Source organism: Callorhinchus milii, unplaced genomic scaffold, assembly GCF_018977255.1.
Source record: "Callorhinchus milii isolate IMCB2004 unplaced genomic scaffold, IMCB_Cmil_1.0 Scaffold29, whole genome shotgun sequence".
Classification (NCBI taxonomy): Eukaryota; Metazoa; Chordata; class Chondrichthyes; order Chimaeriformes; family Callorhinchidae; genus Callorhinchus; species Callorhinchus milii.
Window position 1 is genome coordinate 740,488 of NW_024704770.1, and position 12,105 is coordinate 752,592.

General features: G+C 47.6%; 1 protein-coding gene across 1 annotated transcript; it reads left to right on the plus strand.

Annotated features, from left to right (window-relative positions):
- The first annotated feature begins 2,821 nt into the window (after positions 1–2,821).
- Positions 2,822–11,027, plus strand: LOC103173095 (adhesion G protein-coupled receptor E2-like). Its single transcript, XM_042344612.1, has 4 exons — positions 2,822–2,987; positions 6,679–6,771; positions 7,378–7,542; positions 10,807–11,027. The coding sequence occupies exons 1-4, from the start codon at positions 2,963–2,965 to the stop codon at positions 11,025–11,027; spliced, it is 504 nt and encodes a 167-aa protein (XP_042200546.1). The 5' UTR covers positions 2,822–2,962.
- The last annotated feature ends 1,078 nt before the right edge of the window (positions 11,028–12,105 follow it).

A 12,105-nucleotide genomic window follows, 5' to 3' on the forward strand; every position in this document is an offset into this window, starting at 1 on the left:
TGTGCCTGTGATCAGATGCTGTATGAAATGCAAGGATTCCAATTATATTATTATTATTTTTCCTCCTTTCCCAAACCCCTCTCCATCTCCTTTACCACAGCGACATCAGTCTGAGAGACTGGTGCTGTTAAGCTGTGCTCAGAAAGCAAGAGGTCTGTCAGAGGTGGTCAGTCTGGTGTCCTCACCTCAGAAGCTGTGCAATAAAATCACACGCACACATACACACACATAGAGATGCACATGCACTCGCACACACAGCACACACCACACACAATACACTCACAGCACACAAACAGCGCACACACCACACACACACAGCAAACATACATATGCACACACACACAATACACTCACAGCACACAAACATCACACACACCACACACATAGCTCACACACATATGCACACGCATACACATAGGAACATAGGACTTAGAAGCAGGAGTAGGCCATTCGGCCCCTCGAGCCTGCCCCGCCATTCAATAAGATCATGGCTGATCTTCTAACCTAACTCCATCTGCCGCCTTATCCCCATATCCTTAATCCCTCTATCCATTAGAAATCTATCAGTCTTAATCTTGAATATGTTCAAGGACTGACCATCTATAGGCTTCTGCGGTGGAGAATTCTATAAATTCACTGCCCTCTGAGTGAAGAAGTGTTTCCTCAACTCTGTTCGAAAAGGCTGAGCCTTAATCTGCAGATTGTGACCCCTCGTTCTAGATTCTCCTCCCGGGGGAAACAGTCTCACACTCTCTACTCTGTCAAGCCCAATAAGAATCGTATATGTTTCTATAAGATCTCCCCTAATTCTTCTATATTCTAGAGAATGTCGGCCTGGTTTACCCAACCCATCCTCATAGGTCAAACCCCTCATCTCAGGAACTAACCAAGTGAGTCTCCGCTGCACCCTCTCTAAGGCGAGTACGTCCTTTCTTAAATAAGGGGAACAAAAGTGCACACAATATTCGAGGTGCGGTCTCACCAAGGCCCATTGCAGCAACACTTCCCTCCTCTTGTATTCTAACCCTTTTGCAATAAATGTCAATATGCCATTAGCCTTCCTGGTTGTTTGCTGTACCTGCAAACTAACTTTATGTGACTGGTGTACAAGGACACCCAAATCCCTCTGAACACTGACACTATCTGACCTCTCGCCCTCTAGAAAATAATCTGCTTTTCTATTTTTCCCGCCACGGTGAATAACTTCAGACTTTCCCACATTATATTCCATCTGCCCCCTTCTTGCCCACTCACCTCGCCTGTCTATATCCCTTTGCGATCTTTTTGTGTCATCCTCTGAGCTTACTCTCCCACTGAGCTTAGTATCATCTATGAATTTACATAGTTTAAGTTCTATGCCCTCGTCTCGAGCATTGATGTAGATTGTAAATAGCTGAGGCCCAATCACTGATCCTTGTGGCACTCCACTAGTCACGTTCCGCTAATCTGAGAAGGACCGTTTATCCCGACTCTCTGATTCCTCCCCGTTAGCCACTCTTCAATCCATGAGAATACATTGCCTTTAATTCCATGGGCCCTAATCTGGTGTAGTAGTCTTTTATGTAGCACTTGTCGAACGCCTTCTGAAAACCGAAATACACTACATCTCCTGGTTCCCCCCTATCTAACCTACTAGTTACATCCTCAAAGAACTCTACAAGATTTGTTAGTGTGACTTCCCTTTTGTAATCCTTTGACGACTCGGCCTAACCATGTTATGGTCTTCCAAGTGCCCCACTACGACTTCCCTAATTAAGGATTCTAGAATTTTCCCCTCCACTCCCCTCCTCAGACCCATCTTCAGTTTCACTTCCTTCTTTCATAGCGGTGCTGCGTTTGCGATCTTCCAGTCAATGGGACCGTTCCAGAATCCAGAGAGTTTTGGAAGATCAAAGACAAGACGTCCACTCTCTCAGCCGTCACCTCTTTTAAAACCCCGGGATGTGGGCCGTCAGGTCCAGGGGATGGGTCATTTTTCAATCCCAACAGTTTCCTTAATCCTTTAGTGTTAATTCCCTTAAGTTGGGCACTAACATTAGCTTCTTGGTTCCCCTCTATATTTGGTAAGTGTTCACTGTCTTCTAATGTGAAGACAGAAGAAAAGTATTTGTTTAATGACGGCCATATCTTTATCTCCCATTATAATTCCTCCTGTCTCTGCCTGGAATGGACCCACATTCACTTCTGATACCACACACAGCACATGCACACATACACACACACACAGCACACGCACACACACAGCACACACGCACACACACACGCACACACACACACACACAGCACACACGCACACACACACACACAGCACACGCACACACACGCACACACGCACACAAAGCACACACACACACACGCGCAAACAGCACGCACACAGCACACAGCACACACACACAGCACACACGCACACACACACACGCGCACACACACGCACACCCAGCACACACACACACACGCACACACGCACATACACACACGCACACACGCACATACACACACACACAGCAGCATCAGCCTGGAATATGTTAGCTGAAAGTTTCTAATATGGGGGTATGAACTTTGAAGCGCTCTGAGACGCCGTCCGGCGTGGAGGGCGCTATGTGAATCCAAGTTGTTGTTGTTGTTTAGTTCAGAGGTGAGAGCGCTGGCGGCTGAGCCGGACTGGCACAAGAGAAAATAAACGAAAAGAGAGCATTAATGTTCAGTGCGAGTAGATTACACCGGGTTTAAACATTTCCTTGAGTTCAACAATCCTCGTTGAGTGCTGCCAAACTTTAAGAGGGCTCCTCCCCCTCTTATTCGCCTGTTGCTAAAGTTTTTTGGGTGTGTCTCATATAACTGTACAGTTTATTTCCCTTCTCACTGAGTGTGAGTGTGAGTGTGAGAGAGACAGAGCGAGAGAGCAAGAGATTACTGGTGGACTTTCTGTAAACTGGTTGTGAGGAACTCTGTGTCTGGGATCATGAACACTGAAGTCCTTATTCTGGGTAAGTTAGTTCAGGACATCAGTGTGTGAGCAATACATGTCCTGTCTGTTTGACTGTGTTAAACTCTCGTTTGCTTCCTCTTTATTCTCTGTACTCTTCCTCTTTATTAGATTCTTGAAACAAAACTCTACAGTTCTTCCTGTCTCGCTGTCTCATCCACCACTCTGTCTCTCTCGCTCTCTTCTCCTTCTCATCTCTTTCTTTCTGCCTCTCTGAGATATAAAACACTCAGGTCTTCTTACTCTCTCTCGTGTCGGACACTGGAGACCTTCTCTCCTTTCACTTCTCCAAAATTATAACAAGAATAATAATCTGTGTATTTGATGTATCACCTTTTCACGTCGGGAAGACGTCTCAAAGTGCTTCTTGTTATTTTACTGTAAAGTGCAGTGAAGGTGTAGTTTTTAGGCAAACGCAGCAGCCAATTTGCACAGAGCACTGTCCCGCAAACAACTGTGAATTTTATCGTGGAGGGAGGGAGGGAGGGAGGGGTGGGGGAGGGGGGAGGTTTTGTTGGGATAGTTCCTTCTTTAATTTGCTGCCAACTGAGCCCGGCTGACAATATCCACTTTATTTCCAATCGATTCACTACCCTTTCGGGCGGATCATTCCAAATTCCAACAACTCGATGAGTGAAAACATTTCTTCTAACCTCCCGTCTACTTCTTTGATAGATATCTTAGGACTGTGACCACGAGTCACAGACACACCTACCAGCGGAAACAGCTTTTCCCTATCTCACCTGTCGAAACCTTTCATGATCTTGAAGACCTGTATCAGGTCCCCGCGTAACCTTCTCTGCTCTAATGGGAAAAGTCCTAACTTCTCCACTGTCCTCATAGCTAAGGTTCCCCACTCCTGGTATCATTCTCGTGAATCTCCTCTGCACCCTTTCCAGTGCCTTAATATCCTTCCTGAGGTACGGTGCCCAGAACTGGATCCAGTACTCCAGCTGAGGTCTAACCAGTGTTTTGTACAGATTAACCATAACCCCTACTCTTATACTCTATGCCCTACTAATAAAGCTCAGTACACCAAATGCCCTTTTTACTGCCCTGTCTACCTGCTCCGCTCCCTTTAATGATTCGCTTACTTGAACACCCAGATCTCTCTGTACATCCACCCCCCTAAGATTGAGCTCCAAGTCTATATTGCCTCCTATCATATTTCCTCCCTAAGTGTATCACCTCACATTATCCACATTGAAATCCATCTGCCACGTCAGCCCATTCCACCATTCTGTATGTCTGCCTGCAGTTGGTTATAGTCCTCCTCACTATTTACTACCCGACCTAACTTTGTATCATCTGCAAACTTGGAAATAGTGCTCCCTGTGCCCAAGTCCAGATCATTAATATATATTAGAAAGAGCAGTGGTCCCAATACCGATCCCTGGGGGACACCGCTGCACACCTCCTTCCATTGCAAGAAACACCCATGAACCACCGCCCTCTGCTTTCTGTCACTCAGACAGTTCCTAATCCAAACGGCACTGTCCCCTTAATACCGCGGGCCTCTAATTTTTTTAAAAGTCATTGCCTTTGATTGGCCCCACCCGACCTTTAACTAACCTTTTTTCCTTTATGTGCTTGTAAAATATTTTAGGATTCCCCTTTATGTTACCCGCTGACCTCTTCTCATGCGATCTTTTTGCCTGTCTGATTGCTCCTTTAAGGTCACGTCTGCATTCTCTATAATGCGCTTTGCTATCCTCAGTATCTTGCGTCTTCCAATTGTCGTACGCCATCTTCTTCTTTTTCATCCTAGACAGAATATCCCTGGCCATCCAGGACGGCTTGGTCCTCGCACATTTCCCTTTTGTGGGAACATATCTATTTAGACCCTGAGCTATCGTATCTTTGAAGATCTCCCATTGCTCATGAGTCATTTTACCTGCATTCTTACTTGCCAGTCCACCAACTCCAGGTCCCTTTTTAGCCCATCAATATTAGCCCTTTTCCAGTCAAACATTTTCACCCTTGACTGTACTTCTTCCCTGTTCATGAGTAATCTAAATCTAATAATATTATGGTCACTGTTACCTCGATGCTCCCCTACCGAAACCTGTTCAACCTGACCTACTTCATTCCCCAGGACTAGATCCAGCAATGCTTCCTTCCTCGTAGGACTGAAGACATACTGCTCAAGAAAATTTTCCTGTACACAGTCTATGAATCTTTCTCCTGCGCTGCCCTTAGTGCTGCTATTTTGCCACTCTATATTGGGATAATTGAAATCCCCCATTATGATAACTCTGTTTGCCCTACATCTGTCCGTGATCTGGTTGCAGATCTGCTCCTCTTCTCCTTCCCACTGTCTGGTGGTCTATAGTAAACCCCTATCAGTGTAACCACTCCTTTCTTATTTCTTATCTCTAACCAGATGGATTGTGTTGTCGGGCCCTCCAGAGCCTCGTTCTTATTTAGGTGCGATTATTGGCCGGGACACCGGGAGAGAGAGAAACTCCCTTCTCTTTTTATATAGTGCTGTGGGATCTTTGACATCCACCAGAACGGATGGGGAGTGAGGTTTAATGTCTCATCTGAAGGACAGCGTCTCCGACATTACAGCGCTCCCCCAGCACTGCACTGGAGATTCAGCCGAGACTGTTTTTATGAGCATTAGTGCCCAGTGTAAACCCGACCCCCAGCAACAACAACAACAACTTGCATTTCCGCCCCTCACTCAGGATAGCGCCCCAGAGCGCTTCACAGTGGCGGTCGAAGAGGAACGTGTTCAGGCACGACCTGAAGGTGGGGAAGGAGGGGTCAAGGTGGAGGGATTGAGGGAGAGAGATCCAGAGTTTCAGGGTGTAGCGGCTGAAAGTGCGGCCACTGATGGTGGAACAGAGGGGACGAGCGACCATCAGGAGGTCAGAGCCAGTCGAGCAGAGGCAGCGGATAGTGGGTTGGGGAGTAAGCAGGTCGGAGAAATTAATCCGTCCGGTGATAGGGAGCCAGTGGAGTGGCGAGGGCTGGTGTGATGGGGTACGGGGTTCAGTGTGTGTAATAGAGAGCCAGTGGAGTGGCGAGGGCTGGTGTGATGGGGTACGGGGTTCAGTGTGTGTAATAGGGAGCCAGTGGAGTGGCGAGGGCTGGTGTGATGGGGTACGGGGTTCAGTGTGTGTAATAGGGAGCCAGTGGAGTGGCGAGGGCTGGTGTGATGGGGTACGGGGTTCAGTGTGTGTAATAGGGAGCCAGTGGAGCCTGGTTAGAGCTGGTGATGGGAACGTGTTAGATTTCATGTTGTTGCACTGTGATAATTATAATAATAATATTCCTTGCATTTGATATAGCGCCTTATCACACCTTCGAATAGTCTCAAAGCGCTTCACAGGATCGACTGTAAAGTGAATTGACTGTATGTTTTGTGGGCGAAACGCAGCAGCCAATTGTGCACAGCAGCGTCCCCACAAACAGTCGTGGATTGAAGTGAAAAATGTATTATTATTATTTTATGAAGGAATTATTACCCCGGAAAAGCAATCCACCAATCGACTAACAACCAGGTTCCTACTTACTGTTCGGTACACAGTGGATTGTGGAGTAAGGAAACTTGCTCAACATTCCCCCTGTGCCGGGAATCGATCCCCGGTCCTCTCGCTTGCGAGGCGCGCTCTCTAAACACTGAGCTACAGGACTCCACGGTCAGATTGTCAGATGTTGTAAACGTGTCTTCTGGTTGTTTTCAGTGATGTGGGTTTGTAGTGTGTGGTATCCACAGCTCGTCACAAGCCGGGAGTGCCCGGATGGTTATGAGCTTTCACCGGAATATGTCTGTGTTGGTGAGTCTCAAACTACACCTACAATCACAGCTGCTCCTCCTCTCTCTCCCTTCTCCACCCTCCTCCCTCCCCTCTTCTCTCTCCCTCCCCTCTTCTCTCTCCCCTCTACACCCTCCTCCCTCCTCTCCTCCCTCTCTTCTATCCCTGCTTTCTACCTCTCCTACCTACCCTCCTTTCTCACCTCCCTCCCCTCTCCCTCCTCTCCTATCTCCTCCCTCCCCTTCTTTCCTCCCTCCTCTCCTCTCTCTTCCCTCCACTCCTCTCCTCCCCTCCTCTCTCCTCCACCTTTATTCCCCTCCGTTATCTTTTCTCTGTCCTCACATTTTAAACCCTCCACAGTTGTGCTCCACTGAGACCGATTGCCCTGATGCCTCCGCTCGGCTGGCAATAGCCTTCTCCCTGTCCCCTTCCTGTCTCGCTCCACCATCAGTATCGAGCCTTCAGGCTTTCTGCCCCCACCCCCTGGAACTCCCTCCTGGAGCCCCTGTGCCTCACCCTCTCACTTGTCTCCTTCAAGACCCGTCTCAAGACCTTCTCATGTTGGTTATGGTTCGACGTTGTCTGAGTCTCTGTGTTCCTGACCAAAGCTGTTTCCCTTCTGAGCAGATACAGACGAGTGTGAGACTTATGGTGATTCAACGTACATTACCTCACTGTGTGGTTCATACACACTTTGTCACAACGTACCCGGGTCCTACTACTGTACCTGTCAACAAGGCTACGTCAGTCCTTCTGGAACAACTAATTTCACCCAAAAGACAGAGTGCGAAGGTGAGCACAATTCTCTGTTGTACATTTTGAAACCAGGTATTAATTTATTGCTCTGTGTCTCTCTGGAGTTGACAGTCACAGCCTGATATTCTCTGTTGTATTCTCCATGTCTTTCTCCCCTCATCCTCCCCCTCTCATCCCTCCTCTTGGGTAACTCAGGCTCACCCCCCCACCAACCTCTCCTTCCCTCCACCCTCTGCGCCACCATCTCTGGGTAAGTCTTCAGTCCATAGGTTCTTAACCTTTGGCTCTCTGTCCCTCTGCCCCTCCATCTCGTCCCCTCTCTTTCTGCCCTAATTTGCCTCAAATCAAATCTAGCAAATCGAGAGCACTCGCCTCACAAGCGAGAGGACCGTTAGGCGAGGGCGAAACCTTGTGTTCAATTGGCTGCCATGTTTCTCCCACAAAATACAGTCAATTCGCTTACAGTCTGAAGCACTTTGAGATGTATCAACAATGTTGGGGAGGATAAGTTTGCAGAGCTATAGGGAGAGAGCGGGGCAGTGGGATCGAACTGGACAGCTCTGTTCAAAGAGCCGTCACAGACACGATGGACCGAATGGCCTCCTTCTGTGCTGTAAAATTCTGTGATTCTTTCATGCTATGAACACTACAAGGTGTGGTATATCAAAAGCAAGGATTATTATTATTAAATCCCAACACACTGAGGTCACCTTGGACCATTCCAATGCCCTCCGCGCTGGTCCCCCACCTCCACCACACACAAACTTCAATTAATTAAAAACTCCGCAGCCAGAGAATTAGAAACTCCTCACGGAACTCTGTGCCCCCATCACCCCAGTGCTTTCCAGGCTCCACTCACTCCCAATCACTGAACGGATCGATTTCAAGATCCTCTCACTCGTTTTCCAACCCCTTCAGGCCCTCGCACCTCCCTACCTCTCCGATTTGGTTGTCCCCCATTCCCCCACCAGCTGCCGTCACTCGGCCTTCACTCGGCCGGCTCCAGCCTCCTGTTTGTCCCTCATCCACTCCGCTCCACCATTGATGGCTGTGCCTTCAGCCACTGATCCCCAAAACTCTGGAACTCTCCCCCTCAATCTCTCCGTTTTGCCCCTCCCTCCACACTTTCAAATCTCGCCTAAAAAACCTTCCTTTTTTGCTTAGCCGAGTGTCTGACACATGAGGAAGCCCATCACCATTGCTCAAGAGTATTCAAGTCAAATTTAACATTTTAAATATCTCGATTAAATCGTCCTCAACTTTGTGAACACCAGAGATTATATATTACATCATATTTAACATTATATGAATATTAAAGTATGCAACCAAGGTAATCCAACCCGTCTTAGAATACGAAATACAAGTAATGGATGGGACGGAACTTGCCAAGAGGGGGGAAGCTGAGAGGCGTTAGTTGACTTGTCTCTCTCTGTGTCACAACACAAACAGAATGCTCGGCTGAATTGTGAAATCTTTTGAGATCAGATCCCCAGACGTCACACTCGGACTGTACAGTGTCTGGTCCGGCTGCACCTTGAGCTGCATCAAGTTCTGGTCACTGTGACATGAGGGGCTGCCCAGGTCCCAGAGGAGAGTAACGAGGATGGTCCCCAGTGTTAGAGCAATGAGCTACGGGCAATGATTAGACAAGCGAGGGGGCTCTTCCGTTCTCAGAAGGTGTCTCAGAGGAGATCTTATAGAGGTGTGTAACATTGTAAATGGGATTGAATCCCAGATCAATACATTGGGATGCACTGAGACAGCGGAACAAGAGGCCACGAGGTTAGAGATGCAAAGGGGCAATTTCAGGACAGACACCAAGAAGTGTTTCTTTACCCAGAGGGTAATTAACAAATGGAACAGGTGGTGTGGAAGGGGTTGAGATCAGGACAATGGGAATCGTTTAAAAAGCAGCTCAATGCTGTGATGGGGACGGTCGGGCGAGTGTTGTGGAGGTGATGAGATCAGATGGGGTGAAGGGACTTCTTCAACCAAACCCATCTTGGGATCTGTGAAGGCTGAAGTGGACCTTTTCGTGTTCATTTGCTGCCCTCAGGAGGAGGGAAAGGTTTGGTGCAACTTGAAGTCCGATTCCTTGGCAGCTTCGTATTACATGAGCCTTTCAACAGTAAAGAGACTTGTTCAGGCGGACGTTAATGATCCCTGTGGCCCTGTTTGTGGCAATTTGTTTGCGCAAAATTGGCTGCCGTGTTTCGCCCACAAAACACATGGTCACTTTACAGCAAGTCATGTGAAGCGCTTTGAGGCACCTCAATGACATGATGACATGTGTGACCCCGACACATGTCTGTGCTTCCCTCAGTGTTTTGGGACATCCTCCCGATGTGAAAGCGCTATACCAATGTAATCTTCTTCTTGTTGCTGTCTCGTATCCAGTTAGAATGAGGCTGCTTTTGAAGCTGGAAGGAAAGAAAGAAAGAGAGGGAGGGAGGGAGAGAGAGGGAGAGAGAGAGGGAGAAAGAAAGAAAGGGAGAAAGGGAGAAAGAAAGAAAGAAAGAAAGAAAGAAAGAAAGAAAGAAAGAAAGAAAGAAAGAAAGAAAGAAAGAAAGAAAGAAAGAAAGAAAGAAAGAAAGAAAGAAAGAAAGAAAGAAAGAAAGAAAGAAAGAAAGAAAGAAAGAAAGAAAGAAAGAAAGAAAGAAAGAAAGAAAGAAAGAAAGAAAGAAAGAAAGAAAAGGAAAGAAAGGGAGAGATAAAAGGAAAGAAAGAGAGAGATAAAAAGAAAGAAAGAGAGAGATAAAAGGAAAGAAAAGGAGAGAGGTAAAAAGATTGAAATACCAAGAAAGAAAACGAGAGGAAGAGAGAAAGAGAGATAGTGGAAAAAAATAGATAGAGGTAGAGAAAGAGAGAAAGAATGATAGAGGAAGAAGGAAAGAGAGAGAAAGAGAGCAAAAAATAGAGGAGCAATAGAAACAAAATTGTATTTTGATCAGTTCCCGTTCCTGAGCTTATTTCAGCGGCTGTGCCTTCAGTCACTGTGTCCCGAGGCTCTGGGACTCACTCTCCCCCTTCGCTTCGCCCCTTCTCCTCCTACTGTCAGGTCTCTGCTGAAGACCTTTCTTTTCGTCCACACCTTTGGTCACCTCCCCCTCCCCCTCCCCTCCCCTCCCCCTCCCCCTCCCCCGGCCCCTCCCCCTCCCCTTGGCTCCTCCCCCTCCCCCTGGCTCGGCCCCGGGATCTGTTACTGTTTAGCGCTCTGAGACGCCGTATGGTGTGGAGGGCACTATATAAATCCAAGTTGTTGGTGTTGTGATCCTTTCTCATCAGATGTTTTTATTACAGATATCAATGAGTGTCAGTCCAGACCGTGTGGCTCCTACGCAACTTGTCACAACACAGAGGGAGGTTTCTACTGTGTGTGTGACCGAGGGTTTGTCTCCAGCACCGGAGAAGGTTCTTTTAACACCACCACAACTCGTTGTAAAGGTGAAGACTTGACTGTCCCTCTCAGACAATCCCACAGCGATGGCACTGCGCTTCTGTTTGGCTTTGATCTTCCTTGACATCTGCTGTCGTTGCTCCATATCTGTCCCGTCCATGGAAATGGGCAACACAGTAGGAGGCCTTTTGGGTGGGTGGGTCGAGTGAGTGAGTGAGTGGGTGGGTGGGTGGGTGGGTGGGTGAGTGAGTGAGTGAGTGAGTGAGTGATGAGTGAGTGAGTGAGTGAGTGATTGAGTGAGTGAGTGAGTGAGTGAGTGAGTGAGTGAGTGAGTGAGTGAGTATGTGAGTGAGTGAGTGAGTGAGTGAGTGAGTGAGTGAGTGAGTGAGTGAGTGAGTGAGTGAGTGAGTGAGTGAGTGAGTGAGTGAGGAGTGAGTGAGTGAGTGAGTGAGTGAGTGAGTGAGTGAGTGAGTGAGTGAGTGAGTGAGTGAGTGAGTGAGTGAGTGAGTGAGTGAGTGAGTGAGTGGTGTGTGAGTGAGTGAGTGAGTGAGTGAGTGAGTGAGTGAGTGAGTGGTGAGTGAGTGAGTGAGTGGGTGAGTGAGTGAGTGAGTGAGTGAGTGAGTGAGTGAGTGAGTGAGTGAGTGAGTGAGTGAGTGAGTGAGTGAGTGAGTGAGTGAGTGAGTGAGTGAGTGAGTGAGTGAGTGAGTGAGTGAGTGAGTGGGTCGGTCAGTCAGACAAAGAAACAAACAAAGAAACAGAGAGGAAGAGAAGAAGAGAGATAGAGGAAAAAATAGAGGTAGAAAAATAAAGATAGAGGAAGAAGGAAAGAGAGACAGAGAGAGAGCAAAAAAGAGAGGAGAAAGAAAAACAAACTTGTATTTTTATCAGTTCCCTTTCCTGAGCTGATTTCGGAGATGTGATCCTTTCTCATCAGATGTTTTTATTACAGATATCAATGAGTGTCAGTCCAGCCCATGTGGCTCCTACGCAGGTTGTCACAACACAAACGGAGGTTTCCGGTGTGAATGTGACAAAGGGTTTGTCTCCGGCCCCGGAGAAGGTTCTTTCAACACCATCACTCACTGTAAAGGTAAAGACTTGACTGTCACTCTCAGACAATCCCACAGCGATGGCACTGCGCTTCTGTTTGGCTTTGATCTTCCTTGACATCTGCTGTCGTTGCTCCATATCTGTCCCGTCCA

Coding starts and splice junctions, on each gene's coding strand:
- LOC103173095 (XM_042344612.1), top strand. CDS start 2,963: ATGAACACTGAAGTCCTTATTCTGG. Junction 2,988..6,678: donor CACTGAAGTCCTTATTCTGG/GTAAGTTAGTTC, acceptor GGTTGTTTTCAG/TGATGTGGGTTTGTAGTGTG. Junction 7,543..10,806: donor CCAAAAGACAGAGTGCGAAG/GTGAGCACAATT, acceptor TTTTTATTACAG/ATATCAATGAGTGTCAGTCC.